This window comes from Copidosoma floridanum, unplaced genomic scaffold, assembly GCF_036245765.1.
Source record: "Copidosoma floridanum isolate Cflo_tuat_1 unplaced genomic scaffold, Cflo_Japanese_pri ptg000031l, whole genome shotgun sequence".
NCBI classification, from domain to species: domain Eukaryota; kingdom Metazoa; phylum Arthropoda; class Insecta; order Hymenoptera; family Encyrtidae; genus Copidosoma; species Copidosoma floridanum.
Genome location: NW_028321908.1, coordinates 4162328 through 4186816, shown reverse-complemented (window position 1 = coordinate 4186816; position 24489 = coordinate 4162328). Strand labels below are relative to the sequence as shown.

Sequence of the window (24489 nt, the reverse complement as noted above, 5' to 3'; positions counted from 1 at the left end):
TTATTGAAAATACTAATGTAAGAACAACGAAACAATACTAAGGACCTTTAATCGAAAGGATGTCCCTGTTCCTTTTTGGTATATGTTTGCCATGCAGGCATCATAATTTGGATTATATCGTTTCATTGAATACAGTTGACTAGTTTATATCGATAGTACAGTGAAAATATAACAGAGGTAAAATGAAAAACTAACGATAAAATGAACTAATCATACATAAAAAAAAAGATAAATTAAAAATTAAAAATTCAGGAACTATACAATTTAATTTATTAACAACACTTTTTTAATCTTGGAAATGAGATTTAATTATTTACTATAAAAATAAGAAATGGCGTACGATACGAAGAGAGTTTACATAGTCAAGTCAAACTATACATATAACTTACAGTTGTCACTCTAAGGGTCTATTTTTACGGACGCTACCTTACAGCTTCCATTGTCTAGCGTATAAATCATGTATGAGTCACAAAAAACAATTTTTAGAAAGATATTTTGGCGTCTTTTAGAGGAAATTGAACTTGTTAGGCTTTTCAAATGAGACGCTAGAAGTAACTTTCAAAACTTAACGAAAGAGACCTTGAGTGTTGTGCAGACAGTGCGTGGCGCAAGGTGTAGCAACTAAGGTAGAAGTACCAATGCTAGAACACACTTTTTAATTCTGTCCCAATGATGGAACAGTCAATAACTAATAAACATTTGAGAACTTTATCTTAAAAAAATTCATTACAGATCTTTAAAGTGGTGTCTTATTACATCCACAAAGCTTATTGTCTATCTTCGATTGCATGACAATGAAATAAAAAGTTTATTAAAATGACTGTTACATTATTCGTACAATTCAAAACATAACCTCAAATTTCAGATGTCCCGTTGGTGAAACGCATAGATTCTATTGAAATAAAATGTACGTTTCACCATTGGGACATCACGTACCACTATTGGGACATGCATTCCCAATGGTGTTTCACGTTAGGTACAACATGACATAGTAAGTTTTTATTAAATTAAAATTATTTCTTGTTAAGATAAAATTTATCAAAAAACGTATTTAATAAGTAGGCAGCAAAATATATCAAAAAGAGTTTAAATGCTCATGTTATCTTCTACATGTAATTTTGTATGAATTTTAAAACAAAATTTCACCAAAAAATCGTTCCAGCATTGGTATTTGTATCTTAGCCGATAAGAACTGAAGAGAGCCGAAGAAAAGGGCAAAAAACGTCAGAAAAACTCTTGTAAAATTTTTTTTGTGCGTGTAACGCGCGATAGGGAACTTCGTTCTTAAAACTTCGAATGTGTTAAGCGTAAATATTAATTGTTTCTTTTCTTTCTTAATGTTAACAATATTATTGATCCTAGGATTAAAAATTTTTTATATCTTTTTTGTTACTTACATTTGTTTTGTACGATCAATAGCGTTAACACACGGTTCGTACTGCGGTGAGCTTCACCCCAGGGGGCAACGATCTACGCTTTGCAGAGATTTTAATTACTTAAATCATAACCTCTCTTTATATGCTTGTACGAGAGTTTAACATAGTTAACAACATATAATGGAAAGCTTAACACCTCGAAAATTGAAGCCAAAGAATCAGACTCTGAAATCAATTTTTTGGAATTAATGGAGTATACCCACTTTTTATATGACCAGTTCCTAAAAGTCGTATTTGGCGATTTTTCTCCACCTATTTTTAAATGAAATTTTTCAAAAATCCGTTCACCTGTTTAAATTTGTAAAAACAAAATAGTAGGTACATCAGAGAATTATTAGAAATGAATTGTGACCATGGTAGCCATATTTTTCTAAAAATATTCATGCCACACTGACCCAGGTGGCTATGCATAGCCCACTGTTCTTTATAGGTTAAATATTTTAATACATTATTAACATAGTTCAGCATGCGTTGTACAATCAGTTTTTATTGTAGTTATGAACTGCTGGTAATTTGGCGTACAAACATCTTTAAAAAATAACGTTGCACGCACACGAACTTTATATATTTGTAAAAAGTTTAAAAAAACCATTGTTACGAAATCTGTGACAAATTCTGAGCATATGTATCATGCTAAGACAAGTTATAAACGATTTATTACGAAAAATCGAGATTTTTTACATAATTTGTTTACAATTTTTTGAGAACTTTTAACCCATAATATCAATAATATTTGTTTATAATCAAATATTTTAAAAGTTCTTATGTTTCATTCTGCGAGTCTGGAATTGAGCTGATCTGAGTTGTAAGCGATTTTTGGCTAAAAATTGAGATTTTACGTGTATAATTTGTTCATAAACTTTTTAATAACGTTTTACTCGTGTTCGCAATAAATTGTGATCATTGTAAATTGAATTTAAAGTATGTATGTAAAATTTTGGGTTACTTATATCTTGCTGGCACAAATTGGAAATGTTTATTACAAAAAATTAACTTTTATCAGTTTGATTAATGCACAATTTTGTTATGTACAATATGTTAGTGTTACATTTTGTCAACACACTTGATATGTAATCGTAATTTTTTTTTGTTTCGGCCGGATATGTAAATTGTTTTCTTGTAAAGAAAACGAAAACCATGTAATAATTCTTATTAGTTGATAATGTACATTAAATAATGCAGAAAGACAAATAACAAAGCGTAATTAACATTAACAAAACAAAAATACGTCTCCTCTGAAAGATCAGGAGGTGTAGGTTAGAAGTTGGCGTTGTAGTTCAAAACTGAACACAGCCGTTCAACTATTCGCAGTGTTAAGCGACAAGTAGCGCCGCCCTGATGGTTGGAAGTTGAACCAATTCTACTACTAAGTATGTAGTTCCAACGGTATTGGCGGCGAACAGTAGCAAACAAAAGCACCATTTTTTTTCGTCTGAAAATGAATAAGCAAAAGTCCCAGCGCTTTCCTTGAAGTGTGTTTGACTGTGATAATAGTTTAAGTGTAAATTAAATTATTTTTCATACTATACCGAATAATAATAGTATATTCGAAGATAATTAAATCGAGGCATATAACATAAACAAAGAAGTCACTACTTCAACATTGGTTCAGTTTCCAACCATCAGGGCGGCACTACTTGTCACTTCACACCACAAATAGGTGCACTTTCTATCAACTGTGTACCTATTAATGAACACATTCAATATACATGAAAAAGTTAATAATATTTAATCATTAGTTTTCTTCAATGATTTTATAACATACCAGACTATCACTAGTACTTTTTTTTTGTATTAAAGTATTATAAAAATTCATAACAGCCTTAAGTACTTATGAATCTTTCTTAGCAAACGGCTTAAGCAATCCCATGCAAATCATTCAAGTATTAGGCAACCATATTCAAAGTACAAATAATTATTTTAAATATGATTATATCAGTTCATACATTTTTTACTCTTAGAAAGAATTCTCATGAATGCATCTAATATTACAAGTTTTGTGATCAATTGTTGTTTAAAATGTAATCGGCTAATATTTCATGAGTGTTCAGTTAAAGGTACTGTTTGGTTATAGGGGCACTTACCTTAATTTCAAAGAACTACTTTGCTACGATTAGAGATTAATAGATTAGTTCAGTTATGCGATCCAGGGCTCTCCGGGCGCTCGGAGTGTCTTGGATCGCATAAACGAACAAATGTTATGTTGATGACGAAAAGAGTTTCAATAACAATTTATGAATTTGACTTACGAAAACTACATTAGAACAACTTGCACTATTCAGAGCAGATTATTGATGAACAACGTTCGTAGGAGAGGTTTGTAAAACGGATTGTTGCAAATCAGGTTGCCGCACTATTGATGGTGTCGCAGGTGTTGTAGTGGTCCCGTCAGAATTAGAAACATCTTTACATACTCGTCTGAAAAAACAAAAAATTAATCATAACTAGTGGTCAGTGGGTGCTTGCGTACCCAAGTTTGAAGTTATACTTCTATGACAAACGATGTATACATGGAAATACCTTTCATGAAACGTTATTTTAAAAAACCATGTGCGATGTATCACTGTTGGCGCAGTTACCGTTTAAATGAGACTATTTGGTAACTGGATATGGTTTCAATAAATATTTTTAATTTAATAAATAGAAAATCATATACAATATATTATCTTGATAAAAAAAGTTTAAAGTAAAGCCATGGCATGACGTGCTGCCAGACTGGCCAGTCCAAGACTGTGCGCTTTCATCGAATCTTCCGAAGATTTTAAAATATTTTCTTACCACCAACGCTAATTACATATTTAACGTTACGCTTGCATCAGTCACATACACTTACACACTTAATCCTAGTACCGTATTTCATACCCACAATACATGGATATGTAAAAGGCTGAAAAAATACGTCCTGTAATACTGCTTGATCTTCAATGGGGTAGTATTACATGCCAGTGAATGTCGCTTCAGGACGTCCATCACGGATTGGTTTTGTCAATAGGTATTATTAAAACATCAAACGTATATTCTTTATAACATAAAAAATACACACAAAAAATGACAGACCGTTGAACTGTATCTTTTTTGATATGTGTAACTGAAAAAAATCTTCATGTAAGATGTCACCTTACAAAAGAATAAAGTTAAAAAACACAAGAAAATGATCTGTGAAAAACTCACACTATTTAACAGTGATAGATTATTGTTGGATAAACTTATTAAATTTTGAAATGGATCCACGAGTTGTTTTTTTCTGATTTTTTTTTTACTAAAATAAGACATAAGGGGTCGAGTATGCATAAAAGTATGTGTAAAGTATATCCATTTGAGTTAAATAATTTCTAGCATCCTTGCATATTGGCGCTTTTCTCACCTCTCCGAGCTTCCCCTCATTAAGTATGATGAACGTCCTTAATTCAAACAATCACTTCAGTTCGAATGAAAAAAATGTAAATGAATAAAACGTAATAATCAATTTATATATTCATAAAACGTCGTAAGAATAAACCATTAATGAAAACAAGATGAAAAAAGTGTTCAGAAAAGATTGAAAGATTTTCGTAAGTTTAAAGGAAGATTGTTTGTATAAAAAAATCAGTCAATATTATTAATAATTTTGATTGTTATAATTTATAAATAAAGAAAGTTATTCAATAAAAAAAGTTTAAATATATAAAAAACAAGTTACTAACCACATCATAAAAAGAAGTAGCCGGTTTCCATACGTGGGGTACGCTCATAGGAAAGTAGGTAAGAGACTCGGCGTGTGTACAGAAGATAGCGGGTTGAGCACTCTTACGTAAATTATACTTTTTTTTCTTTCTTAGGAGAATTAGTCAAAGAATATGAAAAATATAATTCGAAATATTCTTGCTTGCCATATTTTTTCAAAGAAAAAATTCTGAAATTATTGATTTACTATAGCGCAGAACGTGCCTACATAACATCAAAAAATTTGATAGTGCAATAATACATTACAAAAGGTAGTGACAAGAAACTTTCTTATGGGCTACCAAGGCACTATTATCATATCTCTTTAATGTCTTCGAACACTCGTTACATCTAGCTGCTGTAATTCTATTATGGTCATCTCTAATAGGACTGTAACCAGACCACTAATCAGAATCCATAGATCTACCCATGGTTTTTTAGAATTTCTAGAATATATTTGTGGACTGAAAATATAAACCAAATAATCATAATGCACATTCAAATGAACAAACACCTAGTTACACAATTCTAAACTTGAAAATTTCGTTAATATTATATTTATGAATATGTTTTCATAACGTCCAGAAAAATGAAATATAGACACTGAACTCAAATTTGATAGATTAAGGGAAAGACTAAGGAAACTGTAATCATTTGAGGAAATTTTTTTGTTAGTGAAATCGACAAATGTGCTTAGAAAACAGTAACCAATAATTCAACAGTGTTAGAAAACGTTCACAATTTTTTGTTAAAAATTAGTATTAAATAAATATTAGTTACATCTAAAATCCACTTTTTTTGCAACAGTATTGCAACAACGATGCTATTGACGGAATGGATATATAATTTTCTTATGTTATTATTTAAGAAGAGTTAGTGGAAAGTAATTGTTTTTAACAAAAAACTATGTTGCGTTACTATGCACTTTCATAATGTGTCAATTAAATTCCATATATACTAACGGTCTCAACGAAAAGAAGCATCATATGTTTTTGCAGTTTAATTTAAAATTGAGAAATCTAAATGGTGCTACTTATCGTCGAGACCATCGACATACATCATCTCATAATATACATAAATTGACAAGTATTGTAATTAACACTAAAAGTTATTTGAACAAGTTACACTCACCATAGAGAGACTACAATTAAATGAAACTGTAGTTAAAAAAAATTTTTAACGCAAATACAATAAACGAATTAAGACATTTGGTTACAAAATACCCATATGCTTAAATTATTATGCTTGTTTGATGCTCAAGATATTTTTATAATATTAACGGTTACAAATTTTTTTGTCGATTTTAAGAGGTTTTCATTAAAACTTTTTTAGTTTTCTGATGAGTGGTGGCTTCATAGTCACAGCTTCTTTAATTGTAAATGCTCATTTCTTATAAACTTATATAATTATAACGTCATTAAACAATAAGTTGGATGTAGGTTAACTTATATAATAAATAATAAACAGGTAAGTAGGACTTTTAAATATGTTCTTAACACAATTCTTGCAAGCACATTTTAACTACATTTTAACTAAAACATAAACTAGTCATAAGTTTTTTTTAATTCAAGTCATTTTATGACTCTCAACTACATTCAAAGCCAGACTAAAAATTCCTGTAGAAAATTAATTGAAGAGCTTATTACACAATTCTAAACTTAAAAATTTCTTAAACAAATTATTTGTGAATATTTATTTCAAAATCAGAAACATGAAAATTTAACACTGAACTTGTATTTAAAAGGTAAGACTAAAGGGAGGACTAAAAAATCTGTTATCATTTGAGCAAAGTTATTTGACAGTGACATTGATTAAAGTGCTTGAATAAACAATTTTATGAGAGTTGATCGAAGGCTCATGCATTAAAAATGACAGGAACAAGACTAGTTACACTAAAGCACTGGTGAATTTAAAAATGATGTAAGTATGCATATCTTGGTAGAAAACATATAGGATTGTACAAGGCAAAGCAGTACCTATTATAATAATCTTGGCCTAGGAAAACAAGCCAAATAAATACATACACATTTACTATGACAGTTCATGTGCTTGCATGATGGTAACCTGTAAACCATGAGCTGGTTTCTCAGACTTAGTACTTGAATCAAATATTGACTTTATCATGAGTTAAACATTTTTAATTATAACACTTCTAAAAAATTTATTCTTTATAAACTATGTTATTGATTCGCCACATGCAAGTTAACCTTAACTTCGGTATGGGATGGATTTTACTGTTTATATCCAATTTCTATCAACGAAATAAGAGAGACCCCCCTCCGATCTTGTTCGTTTCTTCTCTTCTAGCATGCCATTATAAGTCCTTATAAATCTGAATCACCCCTAGCGAGCGCTGTGCAAACGAAAAGTTTTCCTTTTTTTCTGACGCAAAACTGAAATACTGAAATTTAATTGTAATTTGGTTATAAGTCAAATTAGTTAAATACAATTTTTGTTGTTGTTTTTTAAGTGCTGTGTCAAGAGTGTATTATTTTTTTGTAGTGATATTATTTTACTATCTTAAATTTCCCGTACTGATCTTCTTAAGAATTAAACAGTTCAATCCGAAATAATTTCTGCTTTTAAAGGCTAAATTGTGATAAAATCATTTGGAAATAATATGTTAACCTTTATTTTAATAGAATAGTGTAATAACATATATGTTAAAGATCTTACAGTTCTATAAAAATAATAAAAATATACTCATAAAAGGAAACTGTTGAGATTCAAAAATTTCGCGTGCTCTCGTTATAGAGACTATGGCTCAGGTCTAAGCTTTTTCGTATCTTGGCTAAATACATTTTTAGAGATATTTCATACACACACGTGCGCGTGCACAGAGAAAGAGAGGCAAAGAAGTGCTATAAAACCTTTACTTTCGGCTTCAGCGAAGAAATCAAGACACGTTTTAAGACCGTTCAAGTTTTACAGTGACACTATTGGTTAATAAGAAGAATGTGAAAAAGTTTTTTTCAACATGAAAGTTTTAATAGATAAAAGTAGATAATGCAATTAGCAATATATCGATAAAATACATAATTTTTTATCTTGAAATTAGACACAGATAATTAATTACCAGTTAAAAAATGATATTTTATATGAATTTTATTTTGTCAGTGATGTAATCTGCAAACAAAAATTTTTAAAATGCCTGTTGAACTAAATTTATCTTGTGTAGTGTAAATGCAAATTTTTTGGTTAGTTTAATTGGAAACAAAAAAATGTTCACTTAACTACAGACGGTATATCAGTATATGTTGAAGGTAGCTCTTACAGTAGGTAGGATAGGTCGTTGATTATTATGGAACAGATAAGAAGTTATTTTAATGACAAACTGTAAATCTTCATGAATGTATATGTAAATAAGTAATAAGATTTTAGGAATGGTGTTGGCTCAGTGGTAAGCGTACTCGCCACTCACACAACACCGTTCTAGTGGGTCGTGGGTTCAATACCCGATGAATGCAGATTTTTTCAAAAACTTTATTGGAAAAAGTTCCTACAGCTGCTTCGAAGCAGGTTTTTTTGAAAAATTTTCCTTCAGAGTGATTCCAGTGATTTTTCTCCTGCCCTGCAGGACTTCGGGTCTGGGTAAATACAAAACAATGTTAGGAGTAAAGGTAGAGATTAGCGGATCCGATGCCAGTCACCAGGCAGGGAGCGCCAGCCTTACCACCGAGGTAAGGTCCCTAAAACATGGAGCTTCTCCGGGAATTGGGATCGGCAACCTCGCGGTCGCGCCATCTGTTGGCGAGTTTGTAAGCAGCGAGAAAAGGCTTTTTGTCAGGCTCAAAACTCCATTGGTGCTCCCAAATGTAATGAATTTATTCTTTATCAAGATTAATTAACTATTTTGACGGTGTATGTCATAGATAGGTTAATTAAAAGCGTATCTTGAATAGCACTGTAACATCGCTGGCAAAGTAACTGACTTGCCAGATTTGATTCCTCACAAATTTTGTAATGCTTATACTAGTATACACTCAATAGGGACTTGGTCGTTAATTTAAAAAAATACACATTATACTTATTAGTAAAGCAAAAAGGCTTATTTTAATATCGTAAGATTTTGTTTAAAAACAGCTGGTATTGAAAATGAGCCTCTAAAAATTGTTGGAAGAATTCATGAGAGTGGTCAAATTTTACCCATGACCATGTACAGTGGATGCCGTTTAATTCATTGAGCGGGAAGTATAAAATTGACCAATGAAAGAGGTTATATTATCGAATCAGCCAATAGGAATTGAATGTTTGAATTTCCCGCTGAACGAATTAAATGTCCTTCACCGTACTTTCAATGTTGGATTAAGTGAAAATTGCAAGCATACTGAGACAGCTTTGTTAATTTGCAACAGATAGATGTAATATAATATTATATATATTTTTATGAACTAACTACACAGTCCCAATAGAGTGTATATACCAATGTAAACGTGGCAAAATTTGTGAGGAATAAAAACTGGCGAGTCAGTTGCTTTGTCAGCAATGTTACAGGGCTGTTCAAAATACACTTTTAATTATCCTACCTATTACATACACTGTCCTAACAATTAATAATTCTTGATAATGAGTAAGTTCATTACACTTGGGAGTACTGATTCAGTTTTAAGCCTGCCAAAAAGCCTTCTCCCGCTGCTTGAAAACTCGCTAATAGATGGCACGACCGCTAGGTTGCTGATCCCAATAGTAATTAGCTTGGATCCGATACTTCGGCAGAGAGCGCCAGTGAGGGGTGCACGATCCTGAGATATGAGAGATATGAGAGATATGAGATCCTCTTCGGGGAAAGGCTACACAGTGATGAGTGGACCTGATGCACCAGTGATGCAGAGAGTACCAGTTTAACTGGCAAGGTGTTTCACCGGAGATATTCTTAGGATGCTCATGGTACGTATTATAGGTATGACATCAGTTAGGCAATTGATAAATGGGTGAAGCAAAACACCCTCACACATAAGTGGTAAGTGGGTGGCCTCGGTGACTAGGCAGATAACCGGTAAAAAAAATCTGTAATCGTGAAGATAAATTTTTGTATTTCATGATTAAAATTTATATTGAACGATAACATACGTCTCATTTTGTGAACGTTAAATCATTACATGTTATCGATCAAATAATCGACAACAACTGCTCCAGAAGCATGAAAACAATTAATGAAGCAACATACGGAAACTAACTTCTAAGACTAAGATTTTAAGTATGATTTGTAGAATTCAATGAGAAAATCAATAGAGCAACTAATAAATAACAACTTTTAAACGAATTACAACATACTTACTAATTCGGAAATCTACATTTTGGAATTTGATCTCCAGCGAAACCAGCCTTAACTACACCAGAACCCTGCAAAAAAATTATAAGTATGATTTAATATAGCAGCACAAGGTAGTTAAATTTTTATTAATACTAAGGATTCATGCGTACGCGTGTTTTTTTAATAACTCTGCTCATTATATCGAAATGAGTTGAAAGTCAACTTTGACAAATAATAATCATGCAAATAAGTAAAGAACATTCATATCTTATAAAAGATTAGTTACTTCTTGAGACTTGGATATAACTTTTATTGAAAATATCATAGGGAAGATGCTTACACCATCCGTTTTAACTTGAGTTACATATTTTAGAAGCAATTAAAAAGTTCCTAGCATTATAAACTAATAAATTCTGTTTTCAAGTAGACGTATGAAAAAGTAGTACTTTCTCAATTTGTTTATAATAGTCACTCAAAAAACACCGTAATGTAGGGAAAAGGAGGATTTAAGAAGCATCTTTATTTTGTTTGGTGATGTAAAAATAAAATTGAGACTTAATGTTTGTAAGAAATGATTTCATTACCACTCATAAATTGATACATCAAAACTAGCAGATAAACTAATAAGATATTTAATAACCAGCAACAAATCTGACCTACCAAAAAATTAATTGCAAGTCAGGAAGCCCTTTCAATTCCTGCTTGTTTGGTAATGTAAAAATAAAATGGAGACATAGTTTTTAAGAAATGATATTATTACCACTTATTAGTTGAAACGGCAAAACTAGCAGATAAACTAGTAAGGTATTTAATAACTAGCTACAAAACTGACCTACCAAAAAATTAGTTGCAAGTTAGGAAACCAATAAGATTCCTGCTCCAAATGAAGTGAGGATGCCGAAACCGTTTAATCTGTTGTAAACGTTATACTAGATAACTCTATATTGTCTACTAAAACTTGTCTTAATCACTTCACCATTTAACCATTCATAAATTTTTTTTTTTTTTTACAGTTGAGTGCTGATACGGTAAGTTTAATATTCAGGTAATTCAGTTTGTTCAACACGTTTTCGACTCTTTCGACTGACCCAATTCAATAAATTTTCATTATTAATCATAAAGCTGTTGGATGTAAAATAACGAGAAGATTTAGTTTACTATTTTATGATGACAGGTCGTAATTTGTAAAAGATTACGCTAAATTTTTGCTTGATGATTCCTTAAAGTTTTAGTTCACGGGTTAGGGGTAGATGTCCTAATTACTGCGCAAGTACCAAATACTGCGGACTCGTCAGTGATAACGAGCCATATATGCATTGTCTCAATAATTGTAAGGTTATTCATACTTTTTAGTATTTTAGAATAAAAGAAACATTTTATTTGGTAACGAATACAATACTCACAGTCTATTTATTAATAATCTACTATTTTCTCACCTAATATTTAACAGTTTACCTAGAAATAAATAAATCAATTCTAGCTTACGACCGCGGACGTACCCACCCTATAATACCACTGTATATCCGTACCCAGGACTTTCTTATAATTCTAACTAGTGGCTCTTAAAAAAGTTAAGCATTCGAATGCACTCTGAAATCTACAAGTACTGTATTACTTAGTTGGTGAACTGTTGGTAATTATATTATGTTTGTATACTAAAGAACAAAATCTACATTTTGTATCACAGAAAAAGACTGGTAGAAAAAGTTGAGTCCAAGAAAGTATTTTCTGACGGCTGGGCTAGATTTAGAAATGGTAGGTTAACTGTAAATAAGGTATATTTTCTAAATAATACTGTACAGGTGGCAACGGAAAAGAAGGCAAAGATGTATACAGGATTTGTAAATTCTAAGACAGCATTCAAAGCAGCTGAAAGAGATAAGTCGTGGCAAGTTTTAGAAACTGAAGGTATAAACAAATATTTTATACGAGGGATAAGAAATTTTCAAGAACAATTATAATAACTTTGAAGTTTGTATTGAATACTAGTTAGGAGCTGAAAAAAAGTTATACATTATATGACGGATGTAATTTAGAGTATCTAATGAATACTTGTTACATTAGTAGGAAGTGGCAGAAGAAAGTAATTTGAAGAAAACCGTAAATAAATATTGGGGGAGCGCAAAAGTAATGCAACTTTTTTTTCAATAGGCTGAAAAATTATTTAAATCCCGCACCCTTTTATGGTGTAAAGGTGCTTTACTTTAGCTATAAAAATACTCTGTAAGAATTTGCATATGATTTCTTACAACATGTTAAAGAACAAGGTAAACAATGTCGCTAAGTAAGAAACATTTTTGCCATTGTCTTCTTTATGAATATCAACAAGGAAAGAGGGGAAAAATGCCCTTGAATTATTAAATAAAGTTTTTGGTAATGATTTGGTAGCATACGTAACAGTTTCCAGATGGAAAAACAGTTTAAAAGTGATGATTTGAGTGTGGATGGCCATGAACGTGATAGTCGCCCAGAAAAGTGTTTAGACAATGATTTGCAAGCTTTGATCGACGAAAATCCATGTCAGACTCAACAAGAATCAGCAGAAGTGCTTGGAGTTGACCAAACAATAATTGCCAGACATTTAAAAGCGATGGGAAAAATTGCAAAAGCAGGAAAATAGGTTTATCTCTAATTAAGTGAAAAAAACAAAAACCAATGAATAGATACTCGCCATTCTCTCCTTGTTAAACATTGGTTAGCGACACGTCGTTCTTTTTTTTTGGCGGGACAAGAAAAGGGCAGCACGCAACAAGACCAGAGACACGACCTGGCGGTGATGCTGTTTGTTTTTGGGAGTGCCGTACACCGAGCTACGTGATCATATCGACGTCGAAGTTGTAGTCAGGGTCAACGGTTAAATGGTGGTAAGGGTTCCTTTACGGCGAGAGGTTGTGCTGTGTTTTATGCAACTATGTTGTAAGGCACGAATTGACGTAAGTTTGTACCCGGTTTTTTTGTGTATTGTTTTATGTAGCCCGAGAGTAGCTGTCTTCAGCATAGTCTCTCAGCATCGAGTGATAGCAGCACACGATCGCACAGATTTAAATCGTAGAAACACCACCGAGTGGTTCGTTAAACGTAGCTAGCGGACGAGGTCTCTTGTCACCACGAGCGGCGAAACCGTAACACGCTTCCGAGAAGCATAGTCGAGACAAAGTTGACGACACCACCGAGTGGCGTCAAGGTTCAGCCTTGGATATCATCTTTGACGGATGATGTACGCAATCGCATGCTAGTCAAGTAAGGTGCGAAGCACGAAACACCACGTGCTATACCCTATTCGCATATATATACCCTAAATTCGTGTTGCCACATACATATATATATATATATATATATGATGTTACAGGCTTGATGAGTAGCTCAATAAGGTGGTGATTCTATGCGTGCTACATGATACGCTACAATATTATTTTGTTTTTCTTGGGATAATTGATGTCAAGACGAATGTAACTGAGTGTCAACTCGTGACAGTGTTACAGACAAATAAATAATATGATATAACAACGTTTTATTCATTGTCTTGCATTTCACAGGGAGAGTCAGTTAGACAAATACGCTATTATGCATGCTAATTCCAATAATTATTTAGGCCTCTAGCAGATGTCTGAAACCACGGTGAACAGGTACAGCGAAATGTCGTTATCAACAACTAAACCATATGAGTAAAATGTTAGACGAAAAATGTTTATTCACTGGCCACGGACTACGTTCAATAAAATTGTTGCATAATGACGCCAGACCACATATTGCGAAACACGTTCGTCAAATCTTGATGTCTATTGGCTAGGAAGTTTTTCGACATCCAGCGTACTCTTTAAACCTCGAGTCAACTGATTATCTTTTTATCAGATCTATGAATAATGAGCTCCAAGGTGTACACTTGTAAAAATTTGAAGGAGTGCAAATGTGGTTCGATAATTTCGTACCGTCAAGAAGTCAAGAATACTTTCGTAAAGGGATCCAGAAATTACAGATTTGGTGGCAGATGGTGTTAGCCAATAACATAGATTACTTTGATAATTAAACGTTCAAGGTTTTCTTAGTATTTATAAAGTAAAAGAATAAAAAAAATACATTATTTTTGCGTACCCCAATATATGAGTAGTGAACTAGGTTTCAACATGGAAGTCCAACTGTTCCGTAGGTATCAAAACGGATTGTATAATTTATAAAGTAAATTAAAACAAAACAATTTTATTAAAACATAAAAAATACTAACTGATAGGTTTCTTTGATATTTAAAAGTAATTTTCGCAGATTTTGACGTATTATTTATCTTGATGCGTGAGAGACTTTAGGTAATCATCATTTTTTCACTAAGTTTTTTCTAAATTTTAATTTTTAATTGACAATTTATATCAAAAAATAAAAGTTTAGGTTCTATATTTTTAAATGTTTAAATTGCATTGTATTTGGATAAAAAAAGACAGGTTAAATTAAGAACCCATGGATACAATATTAGCTACATCTTGTGGGAACAGTGTATAGAAAAAAACTGTCAACCAATTTTTTAGATGATTAATGGTACCTTTATGGGGTATCCAATCTCACCACTATTTGCAGAACAAGTTACGGAGTATTCGGCGACTGATTGTTTTTTTGTTTCGAGAAAAAACTTTAATTGACATCCAATTTCTTATTTCAGATATACATATGTTAACGTTTCAGTGTTATAGATGAATCAAAACTTGACACATACCCACAGGTTTTTTTATAATTAAGACAGAAATCTAAAACTTACTTATAAAAATTGGAAGCTACCAATATTATCAATTTTTTTCACGTCAAAAAAATTAAAAAGAAATTTTTTTTTTATTATGTGATGGCTTTTAAAAACTTTTGATACCTAAAAAAATGTTAAACTTTCTCTCTAAGCATTAATAGAGTTTACTAAAAAATATTGTTTATAATTTTGTTGTCAGCGCAATTCTTTTTTCGCATAAATTTTTTAAAGTGAAAGTTTTTTAAGGGATAAAAAGCTTCTGTTACAAAATAAATACCCTAAAGATTTAATGAACAAAAACATAAAACTCAGTCTGCATCACCACAAACTCTAAAAAAATAATAAAGATTTAAGGATAATCTTATCGGAAATAAGTATTCTATAAAAAAAAACTAATTTTAAAAAACAAATAATTTTTTTAAACCATGTGGGATTTATACTCTACCAACTATTAATAACAAATTAAACACTACTGTTCAACTAGAAAAAGATAAAACGGAGAAGTGGTATGAGACAAATATCGTTTATAGATTTTCATGCAATAATTACCCAGTACAGTACACTAGTAGCATTTAAAGAACTTTCAACATGCGGATTCAAGAACACATGAACATTTCAAGTACAGACTTAGTAGTCATTGCTCATTAACGCAACTTAAGCCACACGTTTGACTAGAATAATACAAAAATCATAGACATATTAATAAAGATTTAGTTTAATAATGATACATGTCAAATAATATATAACAGCATAAACAAAGGCCAAGTTTATGCTCACTCATAATAGGTCTTACTGTTCGCTATTAAGAAAATTATAGATTATAGAAAGTTCATTGACTTTAATTTCTAAGTTCATTGCCTTAATTTCAACTGTCAAGTGCAATTATTTTGATTCATGTTTATTTAAGCTGACCATACTGTTATCATAGCAAAAATTACAACTTTTGCAGCGTTGATAAGTAAGCGACCTATTGACGAATTTAGTATTTATTTTTGAGAAAAAATATCCGTTTTTCTACATTGGAGCTGTGCCAAATGGTGCGTTTCAATGTTTTATTAAGTGCATCTATTGCGTTTTGTTTCATTTTTCTTAATGTGGCTGATACTCCAGATCAAAGAAACGTTACTAAAAATAAAACAAATGTGATTAAATAATTATTTGAGAAATTATCTCAACTCTTCTTGCAACTGATTCCTCGATTTTTCTAAACAACATATTATAATGGAGAACGTTGACACTACTGCGGTTGATAACATATTTTGTTTCCAAAAGCTCATAATTCAGACAATAATGTTAGGTGCAGCCTGAGACACAAAATAGGTTAAGAAACAACACCCAGATGTTAAACTAATTGCAAATTGTAATAGTAAGAATAGAAAAATAGTATATGTTAATAAGTATGTTTAAACAAAACAGCAACAGAGAACATAAAAGTTAATTTAATTTTCTTTTATGATAATAATATATTATTTGAATACAAATGGTAGAAGTCATTCTATAACTCAACTTAAAAAAAAATAACGGAAGTAAGAAACGATTCAAGATTAGTTAAAGATAGAATGAGCCAAATACATGCAGTTTCCTAACATCGTATAGGTGTTCTTGAAGAATTGTTCCTACAGGATTGTACGTAAAATTTCTAGATTCCCACAGTATACCGTAAAAACAGTTTTCCAACCATAAGTTTTATTTTCTGTATTTGTCTGAGAGTCATTGCCATAAAAAAGGCTCTTTGAAAAGAAATAATGTAGATTCACCATCAAAATAATGTGGTAGGACAGCTAACTCCTTGAGAACTAAATCGTCGACAGGCTGTTTAAAACCTTTCATATTAACTATGTAATCCATTACTCACAAGTGCGTAGGACGGTCAGATTACTCCTCACTATAACATTTTTTTTGATACTTGATGTTCTCTTCCCGAATGGATCACTATTTTTCGTTTCTTTTTTCTCATTCTTTTTTCTTCTTATGTTCAGTCTTCGTAACATACTTGTCAATGAACTATTTACACTCTTTATATTTTCTATCGTACTTTTTCTTTTCCACACTGACTTTGTCCCATGATGGTCGGCTTGTGTGATACATGAAGAGCTTTTTAATAAATAATGCTATTTTTTTTTGGATTTAGATTTGTCTTGAGATTTTTTCTGTGCTAATTCTCTCTCCTTACCTCTCTTCTCAAATTTTTTCCACTCTTTTTATCTTCGCTTGTTTTCTTCTTCTTCTCTACTCCAGCTGCTGCTGCTGCTGCTATGACCTTTCTCCATGATGGTTGAAAGACGAACGATGTTAAGAGAGCTAGGCACGAGCCTTTATAGTTTTACCCCAACTAATACCATCTACCCCCAGCACTACTTTACATGAGTTTCTAGACATCTCCACTCATCGGATTATATTGAACAATCCGATCGTGCAGAATTAAGCAATAGGCCGATATGTTAACGGTAAAATTATCGTGAGATTCAAATTCCAAATAAACATCAACTGGAGCATTTTTCAGCGACTCATTTTGCTTGGAGCAATCAATGACGATGAGAGGTACATGAGATAGGAATCGGACTATGCTTAACAGTGGGGCATGATCTTTACCACAGTACGAGTTCCGAAAATTAGCATACATATTCTACAACAATGCAAACTGATATTTTCTATATCGAGATTAAGATCACCGTAGGGATAATGTTGCAAATTTCAAAGGAGTTTTACATTCTTTATGTTGCAATGATCAAACATACTATTATTAACTCCTCTTTGATTCTTACGGTTCGTCTGGAAAGCTTAAACTACAAAGCGTGGTTTTTCCAACTCACTGGACGTTTTGACTGTCCAAATATGTTTTGATGTTGTCGGCAAAAGTGGATATTTAAAGTGCTCCTATGTTCAGAAACTCATGGATATGAATTTATCTTTCTGTAAATAATTAATTAAGCAGTCAAGTTTATGAGAATCCGACATTACTACATAGGGCGTATGCTATTCGAGTTTCAATATATCTATCTTGAACTATTCCCAGACTCGTACTGCGGTAGCATTAACGTTAGCCTCTATCTGTGACTGCATGACTGCATTTAAATCAGTTTTTGATCTCGTGAGTATGACTTCATGTTTTACGTTAACAACAATCTTGCGATAGTCTGCAGCGCAACTTAATATCGTATTCAGAGGAATCAAGACTTTAAAGTAGCCGTTAATATTAGGAAGAGTTGCTTCATCCAAAATTCTAAACTAACCGGCATTTTCAGTCATTAAATTTTATAAATCAGGATTAAGTGTGAGCTAATGTTTCATATTTCTATAGCATTCATTTCATATCTGACTTCTTCAAATAGATAGCAGATGGCGTTGTTCACCAATTGAGTATTTGCTGCTGCCGTATTACCATCTGATCGTACTAACCTTTCATGAATATAAAGGGAACTGCGTGATGGAAGCAAATGCACGACTTCAGACGTCGAAAGTAAGCACTATCGTTAGAACTTCTCCACGAAAATTGACTGATTCTCCGTCCTGGTGAACTATTCGTGATTTTATATAATCAACAGTGTACCCAACGATAAGTAAATGAATTATTTGTGAAGGAACTTCCGTAATTTTGTATCCTAGCAAGACGGCTGGGAAAAATTCGTGAATTTTATGAACCTTTTTTCAGTTTGTATAGGCTCCAGTAGTGATGTTGCACTTAACTCGTAATGCGTTTACTTTGAGAATAGCTACAGTTAAGTCTGAGTTATGGGTGACGTTATTTTCTACAATTCGTTCAGTGAAATCCAAGAGACAGCCTATGGAATCTTTCGGTCTGAAATCAATCGTATGACTATAGATAATTACACTACAATGTGTGCTATTGTTGGGTTTAATATCAATAGTAATATCGTGAGGCTGTAATACGTCTACTAAAAATGACTCGATAACTTGAATTTCGTAGCTGCCTGTTAAAAAAACGACCGCTTAATAACTTACGTAAAATTTGTTATTATCTTCGTTAATATTTTGAATCAAACTAAATTCAAGACGTTCTACCATGCCAAAAACGTATGTTTTAGAGAAAATTTGATAGGTGAAAAATACTGCTATTCCAATGTAGAAGAAGTACCAGACAGACTAAATTTCAATGTTTCTTTCATGACTGCTAAAGAGCAAATTAATTATTTCTGATTATTACACATCTTTATATACTTTTTGACAATCTCCTCGATAAGAATAGCAAGCACCAACGACTACAGTTAAATGAATTAAAGTCTTAATAATTCTGATAGTTATACTTAGCCTGGTCAACTCCCAAGTACAGCATCAAATATAATGGTGGCTGCAGATCGCCAAAGCTGTCAAAGTAAGTGAAATTATCACCACATTTTCAATACGCTACCCAATGAGCTCCAGGTCCATTCTTATCGTCAAGATTTACAATTACAGTTTCACGATATTGTGGCTCATTCGAACGTCAATTGTTTCGCATAAATACCCCACGAAAATTGGGAACTTTCAGTTTTTAAGCATATTTAAGCAAATCAATGTTGTCAAGTAAATCAGCAGGACTCATATTGATGAATATTGATTTAATGTAAATAAAAAGTCAATAAATAGACATGCTCCATAATACCAAGATTATTTCTTAATATTAATTATGACTAAAAAGCAAGTGAAAGGAGTATATAGTTATGAATAAATCAATTTTGGTTTATTTTTATTTCATTAATTTTTTTTTAAACCACTCTCACAATATGGCTTCAAGTAGACACCTAATCTAGTTTTATATGCTCGAAGTTTGAGACATTTTCCAAATGCAATAGCCTTCAAAGTTCTATTGTGTCTCTGGCTTTCTTGAATATGCTGTTTAGCAGCTTTAGTAGCAATTGTACTTTTCAATATTCTAGCTACACCATTAACTAGCGTACCAGTTGCACTCAAACCAGAAAATAAGAGTATTGGAGATAGTACACCGCCAGTTCGAGTAGGGAAAGGGTATTTTTACACTTTTCTTACAACCCGCTTTCATAACTGCACTACGTGCCCCCTTCCAAGCTAAAGTAATAACCTTGTGTGCATCTTTGTTTTTGGTATTTATTTTCTGTAATGCAGCCTTAGTGACTGTACGCAAGGCAGTGCACGGTCTCTTCTTACTTTTTATACCCACAACCAATTTACTTTTAAGCCTCATAGTACTCGTAATAGCTAGAGCGGCTGCTTTTCCCTCAGTACTTGAATGTCCGGCTTTGACTATTTTCCAAGCTTTCTTGGCTAAGACTTTATCTGCTAAGTTTCTAGGTTTGATGTTTTCTTGATTTTGAGAATAAGCTATTTCGTGCTCTTTTCACGCTTCGTCTAATGGGTTTATACCAGGATCACCTCTGGCAAGACGTTTCCCAAATTTAATACCTGGACCGTAACACTGATAGCCTGGTATGTGAGGTTCAACGGGTAAAGTGTTTATAATCTTATTCAGGAGACCACCTCCTCTCTTTTCATGTATGACATCACTCTCCAGAGGTTGGATAACGACTGAACTCTATAGAAGGAAATCATCGTTTTTATAGTCTGCAAGTCTAAAAATGTGCAACAACGAGAGTATATTAGTGTTCTCATGGACTAGACGTCAGTCGAAGTCCAACCATTGTTCAGTGCAGGCATAAAATTTAAAGAGCAATCCGTACAATAGTAGGTTTCCAACTTTATTAGAGCTGTTGTTAAACAGGAAAAGTGATCCAGTCGACATGGTGACTTACTGCCTGACAGTATTCGAGCTGTTTTCTGCAGTCCATCTAATTGTAGTGAGACAAACAGTTTATTAGCACTTATTATACATCCCAATGGACTAAGGTTTGAAAATATTAATCTGTATTTAAAGTCGCTCAACCAACCGAAATATAAAGTTCTTACAAGAGCTTTAGGAGCCTATAGATGGTGTGCAATACTTTCTTTTTAGTGAACATGAAGCAATTGTGTCTCCAGACGATGCTCTATAAAACTCCATTATAATTTTTGATATCGTATGCAAAAAACAGGATAATGTGAAAGCTTTGTACTGCAAGAGAAGACGAAAAAATATCAATTACTTTTGTCTCTGTCAGTCATATGCACAAGTGCCAAAACATCTTGTGAGAGATAACGTTAATCTTCTAGCTCTAATTCGTCAAGATGAACTTAATTGCAAGCATATGCACGATGATCACGTTAATTCTAATATGTCCTATAGTCAGTTTGAAGATTTATGCTCAAGCTGTAGAAATGATGATAAATATGGTTTCGATGTAATTGACAAGGATGTACAGATAAACAACGGCCGATACCGTAAAGGTTTCGATGGATTTGCTATAAATATAGGACGTATATAACGCGAACTAATCAGTCTACTCTGAGACGTCAAAGCTTTAACATATATGAGAGAGAAAAAGACGGTCTTCATCAGCTGGTGAAGGCAAGAAAAGCAATCAAAAAGAAATATAGATTATTAAAAATTTGGAAAAGATAAGGTTGAAAGAGGACTTAGTGAGACTGTTAAACCAATCACCGATCATTTACAACAAATCGTAACGCAAACAAAGAAAGGGATTAAAAGGAGTCATTCCGTGATTAATAATTATTTCAATAATACTCTTACACCAAAGCTGCCCATCAAACGAAAAAAAGGGAGGAAAAATACAGCGATGATGATGACAATATGATGTTTGAGTCTGCTGTCAGTCAAAGTGAAAATAATGATGATGATGATATAAATGTCATGATTTGAAATCAGACAGATAATGATAATGAAAGCACTTCAAATACCTCATACTTACAAGTAGTTAACGAAAACCAGAAAGATTTATTAGATTTGGTGTATGGGCTTTGAAAAGACGATGAAAAGTCCAAGTTTGGAAATTCACTAATTAATTAAGATAACAATGAAATTAGGAAAAATGAGATAAGATTTCTTATAACTGTTGGATTGATGGAGCTACTTGTAAAAAACATCCTGATACAACTTACATCACTGAAAATGATTTAGTTAAATATTATGTACTTTTAAAAACTTCAAGTGCACATCTAAAGGGTTTTAGCAACAATGTACCTACTCGAACACGTAATAGTAACTTACTCATAGCTGAAAGATCGGCAGGAAATCCAAGCCATAACAATGAGATAATTTCGATTATTGCGGAGTTACGAGAAGGAGGGCACATATACTAAGTCAAAGGTGAATTCAAGTCAGTATCGCAATGACCGTCGAGGTGTTTGGACGTAGGCTGAGTGAGACTGAGTGATGCTGATGGTCATCATGATTCACAAAACAGAAGATTGTGCCATGTTGCAGCAGCAATAAACTCAAACGATGCCATGAATCTTAGTAGTTTTAAGAAAGAGAGAAAAGGTCTAGTTGAAGAGCAAGATAAGTTTAGAGCAATTTTAAGTTATTTAAATTTTTCATTTACTTGGAGAGTAGCAAATTTGGAGGAGGAACTAAATACTTTGAAAAAAGTGTTATCTCAGATTTCTAGCATTACTCCAGAGATAATTAGAGTGGATGAATATACTGGTATAAATTTATGTGTGTAGTATTTCGTCGTATTCACTTACCAGACGTCAACGAGGATGTACCCACGTCGAAAGTATGATATACAAGAATTGGATGAAACATGGCAAGCTGATCTTGTTGAAATGATACCTTATTCTAAAGAAAACATAGGTTATAGAACATGCTTACTGTAATTGACATATTTTCAAAGTATGCATGGGCCGTACCAGTGAAACGAAAAACAGGAGACGATGTCACAGCAGCAACAAAATCCACATTAAATCGAGGAAGAGTACCAAAAAATGTACATACTGATTGAGGTAAAGAATTTTATAAACGAAAGTTTCTAAGATCTTATAAAATAGTATAAAATCCATCTGTATTCAACTTACTGTAACCTTAAAGCATCAATATGTGATAGATTTAATCGTATATTGAAAAAAAAGAATGTGGGTTAAATACAGTTGTAATGGTAACTATAAATGGCTCAAATAACTGCCAGACTTAACTACAGCCTATAGTAATTGAAAACGTCACACAACAGCTATGAAACTAAAAGATATTATATAAGCATTTGAAAGATTATAAAGGTCAACCAGTGTCCGTAGGCTTTTACGAATAAGAACTTTTAAAGGCTAAGCATTCTGATGTCTATCTTGTGGAAAAAGTTCTTAAAAAACGTGGTTATAAAATTTACGTTAAATGGTTAGGATTTGATGATTCTCATAATAGTTGGATAATTAAATCTAATATTTGATGGAAAAATAATAAAATAAAAAAAAAAAGTAGAGGGAGCCCCGACCAACGTTCCGTCTTGTGGGAAACAACCTATTTATCATTCATTTTCAACTTTATGGACATTCTCTTTCTCTTTTTTTCTTTATTGATGTATATATATATAAATATACATTTATTCATACAATCTTATATTACAAATCTACAAATTCAAACTTATTATCGCCATGATAAACTATGAATAAAGTATACTTTTCAACTTTTTCCCTCAATTTATTATACAAGTCTTCATTTTTTTTTTTTTTTTGGCTTTAGAAATGCGATCTGGAGCAAAGACTTGAAACTCATCATCGATGGTGATGATGACCATGCACCCAAACCGGGTATTAATCTTCTTAAGTTCTGTCACCATATATCTTCTATCCTTTTCCAACTCTGATAACTTCTTTGTTGGGAGGTAAATGTTGTTAGCGATACAGTTTGACCCAGCAAAGTCTCTATTGGCTGTCGCTCTCAGTCTTCTTCTTCTACTTGTGCGTCTTTCTGCAGTAAGATTTGTAGGAATGCTTCATCCTTCTCATCCATTATGAGTTTACACCCTCAAGGCAGTGTATCTGTAGAGTTCAGCAACAGATGGTGATAATCATGCGTTGGACTTAGAACTATTTTTTTCTGTTTTTTAGAGTTGATGTCATGGTGCTTGGAACGAATGAAATTTTGCACGCATGTAACTTTGGATTTATTAAAGTAACAATCTTCATAGACTTGAAATCTTATTTTTGTCTGGACAACAGATTTTTTTACACCTTTTGCTTTTTCAATCAACTTATCGTCTTGCACACGAATACAATACATTTTATTACGAAGACCATTAAATTCAAGCCTAATGTTACTACAACACTCATACTTCATGAGCCCAATCACTTTCTTACATCTTCGAGGTAAATTAAAACGATTAACGTCTGCATAACCTGACGTATCAAACTTATCGATATCTTCACCCATTACTGTATAAATGTCTTTATCTCAAATTTCATAAATCAAACGATCAGTGTCTGCGTATAATAACTTGCACATACCTGCAAAACGCTGCTTTCTGTATGAATAATTAAAGTCATGTATTAGTGTTTTAGCTATATCG

At 32.4% G+C, this 24489-nt stretch overlaps 1 protein-coding gene across 4 annotated transcripts in view; it reads right to left on the bottom strand.

Annotated features, from left to right (window-relative positions):
* Positions 1 to 24489, bottom strand: part of Arp1 (Actin-related protein 1) — a 553556-nt gene that overhangs the window by 409364 nt on the left and 119703 nt on the right. For 2 of the 4 annotated variants that reach the window (XM_089597204.1, XM_089597205.1), the window contains exon 2: positions 10417 to 10481. The exons of 1 other annotated variant lie outside the window; for it this stretch is intronic. In XM_089597204.1, the coding sequence (XP_089453330.1) occupies positions 10417 to 10481 (65 nt within the window). Of the gene's footprint in view, positions 1 to 3685; positions 3855 to 10416; positions 10482 to 24489 lie in introns of all 4 variants that reach the window. One more of the 4 variants, XM_089597206.1, reaches the window with a different exon arrangement.